The following is a 21,706-nucleotide window of genomic DNA, read 5'->3' as shown; positions in this document are numbered from 1 at the left end:
AGTTTTGTATGCAATCTAAAATCTTACTTACTATTAATAAATCTCCCACTATGCTTTCTTCTGTGGCTAGCCTGATTTATACCTCCACATACATGGCTTATCTCATGTAACACCTCTCTTCTATGCTGGAACAAGGATCCCTCTTACCTTAAGCTGGGTACACACTATAGAAATTTCAACCAACTTTTTAGGCCGAGCAATTTTACATGTGATCGATGGTCCGATCGCTCGGTCCATGGACTGCATACACACTAGCCTTTTTTAGGACGATAAAGGGAAGAGTGGACGTCCCTTTAGCGACTTTTTACAGCCATGTTGTCGTGAGCAATGACTGTAATTTCGTACTCACTGTTGTGGATCGGTCGGAAGTTTATACACACTACACAACGGAAACGAGATTGGAACGAAAATATTAAACGGTACGACCAACCAAATGAGGCGATAATCGTTCATTTGGGCAGACTTTCGACCATTGTGTCACTGCACACACTGACCCGACTTTTGAACGAGCGGTCGTATGTCGGCTGTTTGAGCCGATTATTGGACGAAAACAGTGTAGTGTGTACCCAGCTTTAGAAAACCTCCTTAAGCACCACTTCCTGAGTAAAGTAATTAAATAAATAGAGGACTACTGCCTTACACTTTGACCCTTGTAGTTCAAGCTCCAAATAAGCACTCACTCAGACAAATTGTCTGTTTATTTTTCATTAATCATTTGAGACTGTAAACACCTTGGGGTAGGGACTTCTTTCTTATCTGTTTTCAATTGCTCAGCATTGCACTTTTATTTATGTATTCTTGTATATATTGCAAAGCACACTGTACCCAGTGGTACTATATAACTAACAATGTACCCCATAATGTAAATGATTAGAATATAAAAAGCAAACGAGGAGTTCGATGACCATATGAGGCCGCAGGCAATGACATAAATAGACATTTGTGGGCCCCATAGCAGGTTTTGGGAAGGGCCCATGTACTGCCCAAGGTGAAAATAAAACTACATATACGCATGGGGATGTGACAGGGGAGGCGAGCCCCAGCTACACCTTTGGCCACAGACCAAGTGCCTCTTTACAGGTGACTTTGTTGGAAGAGGAGCGCTATGCTCTGTCTCCTTGGTTACCTGCAGTTCTCCAGTGATCTAGGGTAGGAGGAAGTGGGGTAGAGAGGCTCTGTCTGAAATGTGCTATTGCGCATGCCCGGCCAGTGCAGAACTGGAAGTTTGGCTTTGTGTAACTCCTCCCATATCATTCACTGAGATAAATAGACACAGCTATACTAGCTGCATACCGAAGTACTAAAAGGTTCCCCAAAAGCTCCCATACAGTGACCGGAGGCACTCTATACAATAAGAGAGCCGCCTGCACCACAAGTACAAGCTGTTGCACGGACGTGCAGCATAGCCAAGAACCTGCCTGCATCTGTATAACTGCAGAGACATCAAGATATACAGGGCTTGAGTCATTAAGGAGAGCAAAGCATAAAAATGGAGTAACTTTGCACCTGAGCAAAACCATGTTGCATTGGACGGGGAGGTAAATTTAGAATGTGATGGCAGATTTATAGCTGGGGTACATTATGTCCTAGATTTACTTTAAATTTCAGTGTAAAAATAAAGCTATCCAGTATTTGTTTGCTAGATGAAAAAAAAAAACCAGTATTTAACTTATGTGCAAAATAATCAGCTAATTTTGCACCCCTTGCATTGTAACATGGTTTGTCTTGGAGAAGATTTACTTATTTTGTTGCCTTACTTTCCTTATTGACTCAGGCCCACAGTGTATAACAACCCTGCATCTCCATATACAAGAGTATAAAAGTGTATACCACTATATACAAGTGTATCTGCATATCTACAGCATAATACTGTATTACCTGATTGCTGCTGTACTACAAGTGACTGCCAACTGTGAGTACCTGCATCAAGTCTGATTGTTACCAAGTTCAGAATAAACAGCAACCTGTTTAAGTTCAAAGCGTTTGTGGCTTCACATCCACCTAACACCGCTGACACCTTTAATCACTTCCAAAGGTATAACCAATGGATCGAACTCTGAGCTCACATTTAGTATGTTTTTTTATTTTACAGTAAATTAGTCTTAATACATAAGTTTCAATTTGAACAAAACAGGTTGCTCATATGTGATTATCCTCCTATCCGGGTGTGTTTTACCTTCACTGATAACTGCATTCCATCACGGAACACTGTCATAATGAGTCATGTGACACAAGTGACATCACACCTCTCCAAATGTAAGGATACGTTTTACATATTCATGTCACTTGTGTATTATATAGACAAGTGTACATACATAGGAAGTCACACAACATGATGCAGAGAAAACAGCTGCTGGATATTGCTCACTGGGGAGAACTGCAAGCCCAATGGTTTTATATTTCTCATTAGGTCATGTTTATAAGCAGTTATACAGCAGACATAACCTCGTAATATGTGCTTTACACTCACATGTTCATTTTTGAAGTGTTTCAGATGTTCCCCGAGGATCTTCCTTGCATCTGCCCCATCCACACTTAGGTGGTCCACCGTGGATTCATGTGGCATCTGTAATGTACAAATGTGTGAAATCCTAAAGTGTCTGTTAGCAGCAATAACTATATGACACTATCAGAACGAGCCCTATGACACAATATATCAATAAAATATCCCAGGGCCAGCCAAGTGCCACTCCTTCTGCTTTGGTGATATTGGCCTGGAGTCTTAGGCGTTAACGCAACACTTTGTTGGGCCGGTCTTACAGGAGATGTTCATGCGTGCCCTGACTAGCCGGATCACGCGTGAGCAGTGGAACTGAAAGCCCAGATTTGGTGAACAAAAATTCACCCTTATCGTTTGCACGTTGATAAATAGGCCCCATATGGTGAATCTTATCACTGGTGAAAACACCTGGTTTAGTCAGCCTTTGGTCTTTTTGCTCGATGATAAATATATCCCAAAGTCATGGAGTAATAATAAATACAAAGTTTAAAGCGGCTGCCTGAGGACAGCAGTGGCTGATGTTTATTCCTGCACAATTTTCAGCAAGTAACCGAACTGAATGTTATTGGACAGCTATAACCAAAGGAAGATGATGTGACTGAAGAAAGGATGAAATGTACAGAAGTATAGCCATATATTCCGTTCTTTGACTGGAAAAGCTACAGGATGTTCTGTGTAAAAGCGTTATGGAAGGCTTAGAGCCCCGTAGGCTGTGGGCCTACGAGTTGCAGTGAGATAAATCTGGCATTGTGTGAGGAATACATGCGTTGCATTCAGCAGTCTCTGCCCTTACAGATACATACCAGTACAGGGAGAGCCCGAAACAAGCAGCTGAAAGGATAGTACAGAAGGTTCAGGAAAGAGGCAGCGTAGAGATCAGCATAACGAATTAGCTGGCTGGAGAACAGAGTCTGGCGTGAGCCGCTGCGGAACAAGCTGCCCATCTTCCCGTAGCACATGTCCATCTCATGAGTAACTTTCTGTGCACAGAGGAGAACAGCTTTGTCAGGAGTACACCACAGGAGCAGGACAAAATCAGGAAAAGTACTGTCATTACCTGAATAACTGAAAATCCACCATAAACTATGGGTTGTAGGAAGCATCAAAGTGTCCAATTTATATATCATACAAAAACTAATAATCATTTATAACTCTTATATATTGTTACCCCCTTTAAAATAACCCTATACCTATTTTGTGGATTTGTATAACTCAAGAGTTAACCTTTATGTTTTGTTGAAATCAAGTGTACAGTCAAGTGTACAGTCTCATAGCATGTACATGGCTGCATAACATTATCTTTGTAGAGTTGCATTAGTAGCAAATGTTTCTGTAAACAGCAAAAGAACACGCAGTTAGGCACTGCCTTCAGCATTTAAGAGGTACTGTATACCTTTCATTAAACAACATATCATCAATAAGTTTCAAATGAATCATCTGGTACTTACGTTTTATACGAGGCAGAGCGCTAACTCACACAAATATTTTAGCACAACAAGCGCGTCTGCAGCTTGGGTAAAAGCCTAGTGAGCGACAGACCTAACACAGAACCATTTTGTTTTGTATTTGTGTGGTCTGTCCTATCTGCCCATCTGACTAATAAACATAGTAAAGTGGAGGAGTGCACTGGCATAGGCTAAGAAGAATTTTCACAGTTTCTAATATGTGAACAAAATAAACCCAACCAAACCCACATTTAATCAAAGCCGTGACAATTCAAATGGGCCTCACACACTCACCAGTCACAATACTTTACCTACTTATTTCCCCCTCACAGTATGGGGGCATTAAGAGTCTGGAGATATCACATACTTGCCAACTCTCCCAGAATGTCCTGGAGACTCCCAAAATACGGGTCGGTCTCCCGGACTCCCGGGAGAGCAGGCAAGTCTCCTGTATCCAGCAAATACCTGGCCAAAATAATGCAATTCGCGGTGAATCTCGTCATTTTGGCCCAGTCCCCACATCAAAAACATCATTTTCGAAGCGGGACCAAAATGACGCAATTGACCGCACCCCACCCTCTAGTCACGCCCCCTGTCCTGGATCTCCCAGACTTCAGTGCCTACAAGTAGGCAAGTTTGCTATATCACCTCATCTTACTGCAAGGTGTTGTGATAGTATTTCAATAAAGAACAAGCGCGACCGCTACAGTGATATAAAGACTGAGAGGCTGGATCAGTGTACCTGAATCTGCTTCTGAATAGAGCTGATATCGGGATACTCAATGCTGTCACTGTCCATCTGTCTGGTGCAAAACAGAATTTCAAATGTTTAATTTTTTTAAATAACTTTATCAAAATATTTTCAAAATAATATTGAGCAATACTAGTGACGGGCAGCCTGCTACACTTTGGCGCTGCATGGTGAGACCTTCTAACCTTCAAAAGGTCTGCACATTACCTTTAGTAGGTAATAAAACAATACATTTAATCAAAGGAAGAGACACCTATCTGTAATAACATGTCAGCAGGCATTTTAAGCAAGTGTTACAAGCTATAACAAACAAATATGACAATAAGGCAAGAAGGAGTTGTGGGCTGCTGTAGATGGCTCGGAAGGGCCACCTGTTGCCCATTATTGATTTATACTATCTTTACTTTTTTTTATACAATGGAAACACTGAAAACCCACTAGGCACTATATTAATAATGGAGCCGGTGCTGATAAGATATACACATTGAAATACAGAACACTCTAATAGAATGTATGTTAAAAAGCAAAGAAGACATACATGTACATTATAATCGGTGTATCAAAGTTTACAAGAGTGTACATACATAGGGGCATATTCAGTTAGCCGCGAGGTCTGCACATTTTTTGTGGTAATACGGTACTACAACATCGTGGATTTCCCTTTGTACCCTATGGGGGGTGAAGGGAAATCCATGATGTTGCGGTAAGGCAGAGTGCCTTCGCGCCTGTTCCGAGGCATTCCGCACACAAATCTATATGCCCCTATGAATGTAAGACAAAGTGCATATTTCTAATCTGATTTATATAAATCTTTATTGTCATTCTTTGTCGTTTTCATGTGTTTTCTGGGAGAATTAACAGGTAATGTTATAAACAAAGTTTTAGGCATATTATTTGATATGTAGTGTAGTGCTTTCTTAGAGCTTGCATCATCAATATTTATTTATATACCGTAAGCAAATTCCGTAGCGCTTTACAATTAGGAACAAACACAGTAATAAAACAATACTGGGTAATACAGAGAGGTAGGAAGGCCCTGCTCGCAAGCTTACCATAGAAAACATTAGGAAATATTTGTATGTTGTTAGACTTACTGGTACAACTGAGCCAGAAAGATATTCAGAGTCTTCAGTTCATTGAAAAGCTCTGAAAAATAATAGTGTATAGTTTTCACCATTTGACCATAAATATATAACATTGTAGTTGGCAGCAGGTGCAGAACATTACATTATCGCTGGTCCCCCCCTCACCAGCAAAGGGCCTCTTCTGAGCATGCTCAGTCTAGCACACGCCAGAAATATGCATACGATGCTCAGAAAATGACTCCACTCTGCTCTTTGAGTGCTGAACAGGGGCCTCAGGCGGGAGCAGGGATGACCCAGGCACAGAAGTGAAGGGGCTTGCCAGGCCCACACAACTCTGTGCCCCGTAGCCACTGCACCCCCTATTTTATACCCCTGGTTGGCAGAGCTGTTTATGACAGCTGAGCTTTTCTGTCAAATATTTTCTTTTACTCTTCCGGTGGTAGTCATTATACCGGTGGTTGTAATCCTGACAACCAGTATAACGACGAAATAATGCTACTAATCCCAACAGATATAAAATGTAGACTTACTATTATGAAGACAAACCAGATCTCAGATATGACTTCTCGACGGCTGCTATAGGAGGAAGGAAATGCTGGCGGTTTAAAATTACGTCATTACCAATGGAGATAATCATTTTTTAAAGCGTCAATGCCAGGACCCGACGCCTACATAATGTAATCAAAGTGTTGGGGTTAACATTAGATGCTTAAAAACTAAAATCTCTGAGTCTCCATTCTAACTGACGTCAATTTAAACTGCCGACGTTTCCTTCTTTCGGAACCTATAGCAGCCGTCAAGAAGTCATATCGGAGATCTGGTTTGTCTTCACAATAGTAAGTACATTTTATATCTGTCGGGATTAGTAGCATCGCCATTATTTATTCGTTATACTGGCTGTCAGGATTCCAACCGGTATATATAACGTACCAACCCCTCTCTGCTACTTTCATATCTGCTGATTGTAACGAGAGGGAAACAAAACGTACAGGCTGGGAGCTGTTACAATTACAGACAGATAAATGTTACCTGAAAGTGCAGCATTAATGCAACATTATATATTTATGTTTAAACACATAGTAAGTTTTCCTGTATAAATGATTTGTTTGTGTTGTCCACTTGTAGTATCACATCAGATATTTTTCTTTAGTATATCCAATTTTCCAAGCAATATATTTCTTATATATCAGGATTCAATAAATCTATGAATCTCAGCCCACTAAAAAAATCTTCCTATAGCCAGATACTCACCACTTTTCTCAGTCCAGATGTTGAGCTCTTTGGCCAGTTCAGGAACAACTAGGAATGTTCTCCACCCCTGCCTTTTCTTACATTTTAGAATGTCCCCAAAGATATGATCCCCCACGTACAGGATGTCCTTTCCCTTCACCCCAAGCAGGTCACATACGATGTCGGAGGAGCCTGAGAAAGAGGCAGTCCATAAGACACAAGCGCAACAACACCACTCTCACAGTATGTAAGTGCATGCACACACATATATATATATATATATATATATATATATATATATATATATATATATATATATATTCCAGGTGAGGCGGCACTCAAGGATTTAAGACAAACTGTAGTTTGTATCAAAAGGGTGTATTTAATCCATTCCAACGTTTCAGTATAGTTTCCTCAGGGACATCATGTGAGAGTCTGACAAACATACTCAATACATATAGAGCACAGCATGGTGGTTATCCAGCAATCAGTGGGTAAATAGATGCTGGTTTAATACTTTTGTATTAGAATATTTGTGTTTTTTTCCATGTTTACAATTCGGGTTGCCCTGGTGACGTTTGTTAGCCACGCCCCTTATGATGATGTTGCTCTGCATTGTTTATTCATAGGCAGTTTTGATCTAGTGGGGGAGCTATTCCTTTACAATGCATGCTGGGATGGCAGAGCTAACATAGGCAGCTCATTTCACATTGCAGCAGGTGTAAGGTATGGTAATTATGCTGTGCACTATATGTATTGAGTATGTTTGTCAGACTCTCACATGATGTCCCTGAGGAAAGTACTATACTGAAACGTTGGAATGGATTAAATACACCCTTTTGATACAAACTACAATTTGTCTTGAGTGCCGGCTCTATATGCACATATATATATAAGTTAACCCGTGCATGATACTCATGCATTCTAGTCAAATCAAGCTACTTAAGGTGTTAAAAAGGTTAGCCCAGGCCCCAACCACTCCCCACTGTCACCCCCGGCAACCACCAACCACTCCCAACTGTCACTACTCCTTCAAGAAATATATATATATATTTTTAAAATCTTTATAAACACTTTTAACAATTAACAAATTAAATTAACAAATTAAAAACATCTTAGTATACCAAATTTCAGCCCTTTCTGAATTTTTTTTCCACACACACTAAGAATTTAGTAGGTCAGTGTATAACTCCGCCCAGCAGGTGGCGCTGCAGCTTGGTTTTATTTTTTACACACACACACACAGACAGACAGACTAACACACGCCACTAGACATTTATATATTTTATATATATATATATATATATATATATATATATTGGCATTGCCAATTCTATTGAAAACAGCTGCAAGCTGTGGACACATCAAAGGGATAATACCTGTACCCCCAGCCATTGGGCAGCTTAAGAAGGTAGAGGCCCAACTAGGGATGAAGTATGATAAGCCCCAACACCCCTCTTTGTTACAATAAGTATGTAAATTGGAGGTGAGTTACTGGGTGCTAGTTGGTGTTCAGCAATGGGTAGAGGGAAAAAGGGGGGAGGGGTGAGGTATGAGAACAGTTGCAATGGGGAGGGGAGGGAACAGCCAGTGTAATAGGAGCGAGGGGGGCTCGTGGTGAAGGGTGGTCAAAAATGCTTAGAAGGAGGCCAGGGAAATATAGGGTCAGAATGCTGCTTGAGTTACAAATTTCCCACCGACTACACCCATTTAAACGGCATGACCATCTATGCCATTGTTATCTCATTTTCTAGTTGCGGACAGAGCACCCGGGAAAGCATATTGGTCCACATTGTTATGCTCACATACCTCTTCACTTCCAGGGAGAGCACACAAGCAGAGGGTGGAGTGGTTATTGCAAGCGAGTTAACAAAAAATGTCTGTTTCAGACTGGACGCTGCATTAAAGGTCGTGTTTATGTCTTGTAGCCAACATGTTTTGTCACAGCAAGGCAGAAAGTACTTCAGGGAATGGCCTTTTGGGTGGCACAAGGAAGAGTCCTGGAGACACCCCTTGGGGGGGGGGGGTCATTTGTGTAAAGCCAGGGGAAGGTGGGTTGGATCCCAAGGACCTAGGGTGTCAAGATCACATGGCCAACCCAATCCTTATGGTTATGGTGAGTCTGGAGCACACATTTGCAGTGCTGGTCTTTGCCAGTATGTCACTAAATAAGCTGTGACCTCATATGGCTCTCTGTCTTTATTTGGGTTGAAGTTCAATGAGTGGGGAAGGGGGGGGAATAATTTGAGCTGAAAAGAGAGGGGAGGGCATCAGACTTTAGGCAGCTTATCATTAATTCAAGTAACACCTACCTCCCGAGTACACTGCACAGTGCTGGTGGGGACCTGTGTATGTTCCAATTCTCAATTTCCCAGTATCCTGTAAAGAAAATCGGTTCATCTGAACTATAGTTACTCCAGTAAGTGTAATTATCAACCTTTTATCAACAGTAATCCTCTTTATATATAAAATGCACTCAAAAAAGTTGTTTTCTCCAAAACAACAGTAAATCTCTAACAGCCTAGTTATTATTAGTGCCTCTATACCTACAGTACAAGTTCCTGGTGAGACTAATAACATGTGTAAATGTATATGTGAAAGTTCCCATTCTTTAATAGAACTTGAGAAGTCTAACTCTCTATTTACAGTTGCTGTACAGCTAAGTGAAAGCTATTGCTCCCTGTTATCAGTCATTTCTGCACAAGGTGGGTATAAGTGGCTGGATGTGTAGATCTCATACCTTGTTGACTTGACGAAGAACTGTTCCTTCAGCAAAGAATAGTGGCTTCCTGGTATCCACAAAGATCAGATCAAAGTAAGATTGCCATATTTTGCTTTTGGGTTCTTGGAACTACATGAAGATAGCAGAGAAAGAGAGAACAATCTGTCTATAAATGTCACCAAATATTTTATATATCAATAGGCAGCAAAGACGAGCACCATATGAAAAGCCTTCTATTCGATGAGGCTACATAGTACAAATATATAAGAAAATTTGTATCCGTGCTTTTTTTCAGCAAAAGCTACTGTCTTTTGTAGCACAGCACCAAATATGGCACCTAATTGTTCCTAGAGAACTATACTGCCTATATAGGGCCCATTGTAGACTTGAACGTAAGTCCAACTGCGGGTGGCAAAATCAGCATATTCATTAAGACTCAGTGGAATTTTGGGACCCATGTACCTTGCACAGGTCGCCCCCTGGAAAGGCAGATTAGGGGCAATCTCCTGTCCTGAAGTGATCCAATAGGACAAAAAAATCCTTGATTGAACAACGAGTGTTTGATAATAGCGAAGCAAATGAATTAACTTAATTGACCTGGAGGACTGCATTGACTAGCTGATCACTTATAACCCTTTAAGTTGATTCTCGCAATGGCTCTGCTAGGATCAGGCGCTCGTCATTCTATCAGGGATATTTCTTTCCTAGTCTGGTATTGGTTGTGCTTTTGCATGGAGACCCCCCCCCCCCCCCCCAATCTTTGTCCCCCTGCTTTAGCACTATGCCTAAGGCTATTACATTGGTGCTGGTGACTTATTTTAGGGGAAAAGGGTAGGTAAACATTTACATGTATTCATTTATTTAATTTTTAGAACAGCAGTCAAGATGATGATGATTGCCATATCTTCACTCAGGCCGCATCAAGATAGGCTTAAAGCACTTACAACACATCTTAATGCGGCTGTATATTCACAGTCTATTTTGAGTACGATACAGGCAGCTCAAAATACTAACGTTAGGCCTCAATTTTGTGGGCACAAGTTTACGATTAAATTGAGACTGAAAAATTGCAGCTTACTCTAAATAAGGCCCATAGTGTTCTAAACAAGTGTCAAAAATGTCAAACTGGAAGTCATGTCAATCAAAGAGAAAATTGAAATACTGGAGTCAAAACTGTGGGGTAGCCTTGAGAGGCAGAACTATAATGAACCTAACCTAAGATACAGAACCACCAACCACTTATTACTACGGTGTGGATTTACATGGAAGACAACTAAGCGGCTGGCAGGTCTCTAACCAAGGAATCAAAGTGACTTGTAGGAGATCAGAAGTGGTTGATCAGTGACTAATACAGTTATTCTCCATCAGTCTGTCAGGACACATTTGTAAGTCATAGTGCTAAGCTAGATGTGTCAGAATTTAGATGTCATAAATAAAATTTGAGACTGCAAATCACAGCTCTAATCATAAAGCAAATTATAAAACAAAAAAATATTTGTGCTGCAAATAGCGTGTGCTTTTTATACTGAATAGGCAACTGTTCGCCTTGATGGTGAATAACTAGTTCTGTATCCAATTTAGCCATTCACCTGGTTGGCCGAACTTGATAAATCTAGTCATTCAGAGGGCTCAATCAGTGCAGTCATTGGCCACCGTCCCCTACACACAGATTGTATCAGCAAATTATTCTTCTAGGTATTATAACATACAACAAACATTACTGTTATCATTGCCAGAGAAATTAGACACACACACACACACACACAGCAATTCATGTGGCCATGGCTGCCTCCTCTCTACACAACAATAGATGGCACAGATCCATTAGTGTCGATGGATAATACTTCATTTCTCCTAAGCCAATTAATCAATGTGTCGACTCAAGAAACTTCTACATAAAATCCCCTATATTTACTGTATATATAGAAACAGTTTAAGAAAAAAAAGAGTAAAAATAAACCCTACTTGAAAATGAGATATAACTAGTATTTATCATTCCTATGTAATCAGCAAGGCCCTGTGTAGCAGTCACATGCGCTGATCAAAGCCCTTCTCCTTTCTGCAGTGTCCATGGTCAGCTGGGAGCTTGATGAGCTTCCTACTGTGTGACTGCTGCCAGTTCTAGGGATTGGAAGCCCCAGAATGCCATGAATGTGAGCTGTAGAAGGGTACTCTGGTGTTTCCTTCTTTTCTGAGCAGAAAGTGAAGTGTTGAGCTGGGCGCAGTTCAGGAAGAGGTGGACGACGTCTCAGAAAGGAGTAAGGAGAGGTGAGGGAAGAGAAGACAGAACAGGGGAGAGAAGTGAGGAAAAGACAAAGGAGGGAGAGAAGGGAAGAAAGGAAAGGAGAGAGGAAAGGACAAAGGAGGGATAGAGGAAAGAGGGGAGGGAAGAAAGGAAAGGACAAAGGAGAGATAGAGGGGAAAGAAGAAAGGAAAGGACAAAGGAGAGATAGAGGGGAGGAGAGGGAAGAAAGGAAAGGATAAAGGAGAGATAGAGGAGAAGGAAGAAAGGAAAGGACAAAGGAGAGATAGAGGAGAGGGAAGAAAGGAAAGGACAAAGGAGAGGAGAGAGGAAAGGACAAAGGAGGGATAGAGGTGAGGAGAGGGAAGAGAGGAAAGGACAAAGGAGAGATAGAGGAGAGGACAAAGGAGGGATAGAGGAGAGGGAAGAGAGGAAATGATAGAGGAGGGAAGAGAGAAAAGGACAAAGGAGGGATAGAGAAGAGGGGGGAGGGAAGAGAGGAAGGAAAAAGGAGTGATAGAGCAGAAGAGAGAGGAAAGGACAAATGAGGGATAGAGGAGAGGAGAGGGAAGAGATTAAAGAACAAAGGAGAGATAGAGGAGAGGACAAAGGAGAGGGAAGAGAGGAAAGGATAGAGGAGGGAAGAGAGGAAAGGACAAATGAGGGATAGAGGAGAGGAGAGGGAAGAGATTAAAGAACAAAGGAGAGATAGAGGAGAGGACAAAAGAGAGGGAAGAGAGGAAAGGACAAAGGAGGGATAGAGGAGGGAAGAGAGGAAAGGACAAAGGATGGATAGAGGAGAAGAGATAGGAAAGGACAAATAAGGGATAGAGGAGAGAGGGGAGGGAAGTGTCAGAATCACTAGGTGGAGTTGATGATGCCTGCCAGCAGTTGGCGCTACTGAGTACTGAGGCGCGGAGTCTAACACGCCCCTGGTTTTCACCAGGAACCCCCGCAAGGAGGTATGGACTTTACTGCAAGGGACGTGCAGGTCGCGGCCCTCAGTAAAGAGGGGAGGGAAGAAAGGAATGGACAAAGGAGACATAGAGGGGAAGGAAGAAAGGAAAGGACAAAGGAGAGATAGAGGGGAGGAGAGGGAAGAAAGGAAAGGACAAAGGAGAGATAGAAGAGAGGAGAAGGAAAAAAGGAAATGACAAAGGAGAGATAGAGGTGAGGAGAGGGAAGAGAGGAAAGGACAAAGGAGAGATAGAGGAGAGAGGAAAGGACAAAGGAGGGATAGAGGAGAGAGGGGCGGGAAGTGTCAGAATCACTAGGTGGAGTTGATGATGCCTGCCAGCAGTTGGCGCTACTGAGTACTGAGGCGCGGAGTCTAACACGCCTCTGGTTTTCACCAGGAACCCCCGCAAGGAGGTATGGACTTTACTGCAAGGGACGTGCAGGTCACGGCCCTCAGTATCAGTCAGCTGGCGAGGTAACAATTGAGGCAGCGGTGACGGCCCACCAGGATGCAGGATGGAAGAGTAGTCAGCAAGCCGGGTCAAAACCAGAGGAACGGATATACCCAAATCAGAAGCAGGAGAATGGTCAGGAAGCCGGGTCAATACCAAATATCACTCTAAGCCAGAATCAGGAACCAAAGGAGAAGTCAGGAACAAGCTGAGGTCAGAATCCAATAAACAGCAACACAGGAACAAACGCTGGAGCAAGGCTGAAGACCAAATACTCTGGTAAGCAAATGGCCACAGAGTGTTCCTTAAATAGAGAAGAGAGATCCCTTATAGGTGCATGAAAATCGGCGGGGAAACCGCAACCAATCGCTGACAAGTCGCAGGACGACGGAGGGTGGAATCTTGCGCATGCGTACCGATGGCAAGCGTGAACGGCGTCATGTTGCTAAGTAACGGTTGCCAAGCTCAGCGTATGCATGGAAATAGAACGGCAAGCATCTCTAAGCAGTGGGACGCCGATTCAGCAAGGAGACAGGCGTTCGTTTAGAGGCAGAAACAGGACGGCGCCTGACAGTACTCTCCCCTTTCTTCTTTTTCAGGGCTTGCAAGGTCACCTCTCTCTCCTTCTTGAATTTAGCCAATAAACAAGGGCATGAATCTCTTGCACATCGATCCAAGATCTCTCCTCGAGGCCATAACCCCTCCAGTCAACAAGATATTGGTGGCGACCCCTGGAGATCCAAAAATCCAGAATCTGATTGATCTCATTCTCCTCCCCATGATCTGTCTTTCTGACCGGGGGGGGGGGGGGGATGGGGGGTTCTTTTGACAAATCTGTTGAGAACGAAGGGTTTTAATAGAGCAATATGAAAAACATTGTGAATCTTGAGTGATGGAGGAAGAAGGAGTTTGAATGTCACAGGATTTATAACTTGAGTGATTTGAAAAGGTCCGATATAACGGGGTGCGAGCTTCATGGTGGGAACTTGAAGTCTTAAATTCCTTGTGGATAACCACACTCTGCCCCCAACTTGAAGTCTGGGGATCGGTCTATAGCGACGATCAGCGCTAGCTTTGTAGCTTTGGGAGGATTCCAATAACTTAGACTTCGCTTGAGACAAGTCCTGAATGAGATTCTGCACGGCCGGAAGCGCTGAACCAGGTTGGGAAAGTTCAGGAAGGAGAGAGTGAAAACCATAGGTAAGGAAAAATGGAGACAAACCAGTAGATACATGCACTTGGTTATTATGAGCAAATTCTGCCCAACACAAGAAACGTCTCCATTCAGCCTGATTACCTGAAGAGTAGGTCCTGAGAAATTGTTCCAAGTCTTGGTTGACCTTCTCTGTTTGGTCATTGGTTTCAGGGTGGTAACCTGAGGAAAACTTTAGAATGACCCCCAACTCTTGGCAGAATGATCTCCAGAACTTGGATACGAACTGTACTCCTCTATCAGAGATAATATCCTGGGGACAGCCGTGAAGATGGAAAATCTCCTTGATGAAGAGGTTAGCAAAGATAGAAGCTGAAGGAAGTCCCTTGAGAGGTATGAAATGTGCCAACTTGGAAAATCTATCCACTACCACCCAGATAGTATTGAATCCATGGCTAGCTGGTAAATCGGTGATGAAATCCATAGAGATACTAGTCCATGGTCTCTCTGGAATGGGAAGTGGTACCAATGGTCCTGCAGGAGACTGCCTAGGTGTCTTGTGTCTGACACAGACTCCACAAGCGGCAACATATGCCTTAACGTCCGCCTGGATAGAGGGCCACCAATAATGGCTAGAAATCAACGAGAGGGTCTTCTTGATACCCGCATGCCCGGCAAACAGAGAATCATGGGCCCACTTGAGAGCCTTAGCCCGAAGCCTGTAAGTGAGAAAGAAGCGACCAGGAGGAGGAACCTTGGTTGAGGTTCTAGTGAGGGCCACAATGGTAGTAGGATCCAAGATTGTTCTGGGGGTGGGAGCGGGTTGAATATCTTTATCATCAAATGACCGGGAGAGAGCATCCACCCTGATATTCTTAACCCCAGGTCGAAAGGTCAAAATGAGATTAAAACGAGCAAAAAACAGGGACCAGCGGGCCTGACGTGGGTTCAGACACTGAGCTGTTTGCAAGTACGTTAAGTTCTTATGGTCCGTGTAGACAGTAACAGGATGCTCAGCCCCTCTAGCAAATGTCTCCACTCCTCTAGGGCTGTTTTGATGGCCAATAATTCTTTATCCCCGATACCATAGTTTAATTCACTGGGGGAAAATCTTTTGGAACAGAAACCACAGGGATGAAACTTTCCATCGGAATCTCTCTGTGAAAGAATGGCTCCTATGCCAATGGAGGATGCATTGACTTCAACAAAGAAAGGCCGAGACAAGTCAGGTTGCAGCAAAATTGGGGCGGAGGAGAATGCCATTTTTAATGACTGGAAGGCACTGAGGGCTTCGGCAGACCATGATTTTGCTGCTCCCTTGCGGGTGAGAGCAGTAATGGGAGAAATGAGAGTCGAAAAGTCTTGGATAAAGTGCCGATAATAATTGCCGAAGCCAATAAAACATTGAATAGCCTTGAGACCCAATGGTTGTGGCCAATTGAGAATGGCAGCCACTTTCCCAGGATCCATGGAAAAACCAGCACCGGACACAATATATCCCAAGAAGTGGACCTGAGAGGCTTCAAAGACACACTTCTCCAGTTTGCAGTAAAGGTGGTTGGAAGGTAGTCGAGAGAGAACCTCCTTAACGTGACCTCTATGGGATTCTAAGTCGTTGGAGAATATAAGTATGTCATCAATATAGACAACGACTGAGAGATAAAGTAGGTCTCGGAAAATGTCGTTAATGAACTCCTGGAAGACTGCTGGGGCATTGCATAGACCAAAAGGCATCACCAGGTATTCATAGTGGCCATCCCGAGTGTTAAAAGCGGTCTTCCATTCATCGCCCTCACAAATCCTAATCAAATTATAGGCGCCCCTGAGGTCTAGTTTGGTGAATATCGTGGCACGTTTAATCTCATCGAATAACTCAGAAACCAGGAGTATGGGGTACCTGTTCTTCACGGTAATGGCATTGAGTAGTCTGTATTCGATGCATGGTCTTAGAGAACCATCCTTCTTCTTTACAAAAAAATAATCCTGCACCAGCAGTTGAGGAAGATTTTCGAATAAATCCTCGTTCGAGGTTTTCAGATACGTACTCGGTCATGGCTCGAGTCTCAGGGAGGGAAAGAGAGTATGTTCTACCACGAGGAATCTTCTCTCCAGGAATAAGTTCAATGGAACAATCACAAGGGCGGTGGGGTGGAAGAGTCTCAGCGGCAGTCTTACTGAACACATCCCTAAGGCAGCGTATTCAGATGGCAACCCAAGACTGGGTCTGAGAGCGTGACATCTAATAGGTAAAGTATTGAGGCATCGATCAGCGCAGAGCGGACCCCAGGAAGTAACCTGAGCACGTTGCCAATCAAATTGGGGTGAATGGTCCCTTAACCAGGGTAATCCTAATATTACCAGATTAACAGTCTGTGGAAGGACTAGAAACAAGATCCATTCAAAATGGAGACCAACTTGCAGTCGGATCGGCCGGGTGGCCTGAGAGATAGATCCATTGGCCACTCTGTTACCATCCACCGCTGTCAGAACCAAGGGTTGCAATAATGATTCCAGGGGTAGATGAAGGTTAGCTGCTAAGGATGCAGAGATAAAGTTTCCAGCTCCCCCTGAATCCACGAAGGCCTGAAGGGAGACCAGACCCTGGGAAGCATGTATGATGATGGGCATCAAAAAAACAGTTTTGTCTGAGGAATAGGGGGAAGATGTTCTCAGCCCTAGACCGGCCTTCCCGGCACCAACTAGGATCTGGCGTTTCACGGCCTCTTGGGACACTGTGATAGAATGTGAGAGAGATCAGCGTAGTAGAGGTATAGATGGTTTCTAAACCTTCGTTCCCGCTCCTTCACAGTTAGACGAGAACGCCCAATCTGCATGGGCTCCTCAGGCAGAATTGGTGGGTTCTGAATGGTGGGAGCCAAGCGTGGACTAGCCCGGCGAGATTGTTCTCGTTCCTGATTATGCTCCAAATACTGGATATCGACCTTGATGCATAAGGAGATCAGATCATCTACGGTAGCTGGCAAATCCCTGGAGACCAACTCGTCCTTGATCCAATTTGTCAGCCCCTGCCAGAAGGTAGCTACAAGGGCCTCGTTATTCTAGTTCAGTTCTGAGGCGAGAGTTCTGAACTGAACCGCCTACTGGCCCACAGGAAGGCTTCCCTGACGTAGCTTTAAAATTCTGGAGGCTGCTGAAGCAATTCGACCAGGCTCATCGAACACTTTTCTGAAGGTTTGTATGAAGGAAGACGAATTTTGTAACGGGGGTCATCATGCTCCCAGAGAGGAGAGGCCCAGGCAAGCGCTTGATCCATGAGTAACAAAATAATATATGCCACCTTGGCTCGTTCTGAAGAAAAATTTCCTGGTTTTAGCTCAAACTGAATGGCACATTGGTTGAGAAACCCTGTGCACTTTCTCTGATCACCACCAAATTTGTCGGGAGGTGGGATGCGAATCCCTCCAGTAGGATTGGGTGCAGCTGAATCAGAAGAGCCGACAACGGAGGGTGCGGGAGCAGCAGAAACTCCGGGAGTAGTCAGGGTTCTCTGGAGAGTATCCATGCGTATAGCCAGTCCCTGAAGGCACTGCAGGAGCTGAGTCTGGTTAACCTCCTGTTGATCAACTCGGCGAGTCAGGTGCTGCAGGAGGTCAATAGCAGAGAGGTCACCAATCGCTGACAAGTCGCAGGACGATGGAGGGTGGAATCTTGCGCATGCGTACCGATGGCAAACGTGAACGGCGTCATGTTGCTAAGTAACGGTTGTTAAGCTCGGCGTATGCATGCGAATAGAACGGCAAGCATCTCTAAGCAGCGGGACGCCGATTCAGCAAGGAGACAGGCGTCCATTTAGAGGCAGAAACAGGACGGCGCCTGACAGGAAGAGAGGAAAGGACAAAGGTGGGATAGAAGGAGAGACAGTGGAGGATCCAGAGCTATCTTTATCCCATTAAATTGTGGTTGAGAGGTCTGATCATCTGGGACCAATCAATCAGGGTGAAGGAGGGGCATGGCTATGCAAAATCAACCCCACCTCCTCAAAAAAGTCTAGTTATATATAGATTAGGAGAGCCCCTAACTCCAGCGAAAAAATGGGTTTATCTACCATTCATAAATAGGGACTAGAGACAGAAAGACATTCTACAATTTCTTATTCCAAGTGATAGGAAGATTTCCCCTTGGCCAATGATTTGCTTGGCACTACATATGCAAAATATCTCAGTCTAAATTTGACATTTTGGGACCTAGGTTGTAAACAATATATTTATGGTCTCTAGAAGCATTAAAATAGATGTAAACAAATTTAATGACAACAGCTGGGTCCTTCTAATACAGCATAACTGAGTCATCCAATACATTCAGACATTTGCCAACAGCCCCTTAGTAACACTATATAAAGGGCCTAACACAATAATTACATAAAGCTTGGTTGATGTGACCTTCAACTTTCTGTTTGAGATTAAAGTCAGTAACTAAGGGAATTTACGTGGAATTATGAGAGTATCAGCATTACATAGCACAGCTGCTTTGAATAACACAGAACACAATAAGGGAGGCCTGGAGCACTGGCTGCCAGTACTTGTGAATGTAATAACCTCAACTGGATATTTCACAGGTTCCCAATGTCCTAGCACAACTAATTAAACATGTATGTAAAGTTATAAAATATAGCTAACAAAAAATAATAATTTCCACTCATTTACTGACTGGTACAGGCATGGGAGGGCTGGCAAGTTTTAGCCCGGGGGCAAGACGCGACTCAGCAGTCTATTTTAAAGGGAGAAAAATGCAGGTGGCCCAGTGATCCAGCCCAAGGTAGGCCATGATTGGACTGGCCTGGGCGGCAGATGCCCCCAACCCAGCAAGCCGCTGGTGCCAGGTATAAGTTCAAAGTGATCCTAGATTGTAAGAATCTGCATGAAAACACATATATTATGTTGGATGCCAGGCTCTGCTCTGCTCTTTTGAGCATGTCTGGAGGGTGGAGTAAGACAAGCCCATTTTCAGATTAGAGTTTCACTGTGATAGTTATTCTAATTCCTAGGAATTATCACAGTGCAACTCAAACATCAAATGAAATGGGCAGAATAGATGCCTCACGAGTGGATGGACACGCATCACTGGAACCCCCTTCCCTGCTGAGTCCCATGCAGCCACCTGGGCTTCTAAGGCAATAGTTACACCCCTGGATAGATTTATTTTTTTTTTAAAGCCCAGAAAGGTGCTTTCTTCACCCAAAAAAGTGTAAAAAAAAAACCCGTGCATCTGGGTAGGGTATTCAGTTTCTCCTCTAAAGAGGAAGGGTCCCTGTATACCAACCACCGAAAACCAAAATGTCCATTATCAAGAGTAAAAAGACCCCCTTCGCTGCAAGGCTAGGGGGGTCCCTTTTGCCCTAGGTTCTGTAAAGTTTCCCTTTACAATGCAGCGCCGCTTTAAATTTAAGCGCTGAAGAGGCTGAACACGCCGGAGATGAAGAATCCGGAGATTCATACATTTACCCCCAAGTCTTAAACTAGTGAGCTAGTGACTTAGTGGTTTTATTTCCTATTTTATTTCTGAAACTTATTTGTGCAACATATTTTGTATGTCTTATTAATAACTATTTTGTACTTAGAAAGCCTTAGCTTAGCTTTAGAATTTTTTTTCGGATTAAATACATTTAATCTAGCATATTCTCTGTGATTCTTTGTGAATTTACAAAGCAAAGTTAGGCTACTGCATGTGATTTAATTGTGTAATATTAATAAGTGGCTATGGTGAACATAAAGACTCCTTTGTGGTGGCAGAAAAGGTGTATTCATTGGTAAGTGGCCAAGTTAATTCCAGTCACGTCCAGCTGTTTCAGATTGCTGTATCTGGGACAGGCTGAGCGTTTGTGACAGCAGATTTAAGGTATTTTGGCTTCCTATGATTGTTGTGCATCTGTATTTGGCATCCAGTAATGTGTGACAACTAGTGCTGTAATGAGTCTCAACAATAATAGGTTCATATTTATGGGGAATTCATGCCCTCCTCTGCAGTGAGAAGAGAGCCTGAACCACTTCTAAAAATAATTAGCTGCTCCAAATCACCTGTTGTTTTGCTGCAAAATCGATCAGCTCAACCTTACTTTACAATGCTATAATGGTGTCAGTGAGATCAGTGTCCTCCTGTCATCTAAATAAGCCAGAGGACATATTTAACCTCTCTCTGACTGCTCCACTTGGTTTGATGTCATATACTCTAGGGGGTAAATGTATCAAGCTGAGAGTTTTCCGATGGGTTTGAAAAGTGGAGATGTTGCCTATAACTACCAATCAGATTCTAGCTGTCAATTTATAGAATGTACTAAATAAATCATAGCTAGAATCTGATTGGTTTTTCAAACCCGCCGGAAAACTCTCAGCTTGATACATTTACCCCTAGATGTCATACACAAAATGCAAAAGCGTGGTGTGGCCCTGTCCTGAAATAGGCTCTTCCTCATCGTAACTTTGTCTGCTTGGCTTAACTGAGACCTTCACTTTCCTGAATCTTGTAAACTTTTCCTTCTGCATTATACCAAAAAAGAACTTGACCACACTCTTTGTCCCAGTGGGTGGGACAGTACAGCCACACCCCCCAAGAGTAAGGCAACAAGATCAGGGTGATTTTCAGGTGGAACTAAAAATCCAAAAATGCTCAAAAGACCATTCCAAGTCATGTTTTACATGTCATTTTTATGACGGAACCTGGTTCATTTTCATATCAGACATTCACTTCTGGAGAGAATCACTGTCCTTTTGGACAACATACATGATCCATGCATCTGGTGCTCAGACCAAAAGGCCGGATCACTACCAACTTGAACTGGAGTTTGTTTATAGCACTGGGAGATGACCACACACATATTCCAACCACATCTACCAACTTGTCCGATAATAATCTGATCAATTTTGATTTGATTAATTACCATGCTGCAAGATCAGGCTAGTTGCTAACATCTCAGCAATGGCCTGTGTGTGTGGTCATCTTCAGGCAGATCTAACAGGTCATAGTGATGCCAGCAGTGCTTCGACCCCTTTACAGAAGTACCAAATATCAGGGTCTCGTCCACATTGGTCATGTGTGTGGGCAGATTGGAGAGTGATTGTATGTGTGGAAATTCTTGTGCAAGATGATTGTGCTGTGTGTACCACACTAACCTTATCATCATTTTCATCCTCAAACAGGTAGGACATAATAAC

At 43.2% G+C, this 21,706-nt stretch overlaps 1 protein-coding gene across 3 annotated transcripts in view; it reads right to left on the bottom strand.

Annotated features, from left to right (window-relative positions):
• The window catches only part of LOC142151535 (cytosolic purine 5'-nucleotidase-like), a 38,439-nt gene that overhangs the window by 2,750 nt on the left and 13,983 nt on the right, over positions 1-21,706 (bottom strand). For 2 of the 3 annotated variants that reach the window (XM_075207282.1, XM_075207284.1), the window contains 8 exons: positions 21,665-21,706; positions 9,752-9,862; positions 9,324-9,390; positions 7,033-7,203; positions 5,791-5,842; positions 4,688-4,748; positions 3,304-3,480; positions 2,471-2,566 (listed from right to left, as the gene is read on the bottom strand). In XM_075207282.1, the coding sequence (XP_075063383.1) occupies positions 2,471-2,566; positions 3,304-3,480; positions 4,688-4,748; positions 5,791-5,842; positions 7,033-7,203; positions 9,324-9,390; positions 9,752-9,862; positions 21,665-21,706 (777 nt within the window). The remainder of the gene's footprint in view (positions 1-2,470; positions 2,567-3,303; positions 3,481-4,687; positions 4,749-5,790; positions 5,843-7,032; positions 7,204-9,323; positions 9,391-9,751; positions 9,863-21,664) is intronic. The other variant, XM_075207283.1, reaches the window with a different exon arrangement.

The sequence above is a fragment of the Mixophyes fleayi genome, chromosome 4 (genome assembly GCF_038048845.1).
Source record: "Mixophyes fleayi isolate aMixFle1 chromosome 4, aMixFle1.hap1, whole genome shotgun sequence".
NCBI lineage: Eukaryota > Metazoa > Chordata > Amphibia > Anura > Limnodynastidae > Mixophyes > Mixophyes fleayi.
Note: the sequence above shows the minus strand (reverse complement) of the source record. Positions and strands in the feature narration are given on the sequence as shown.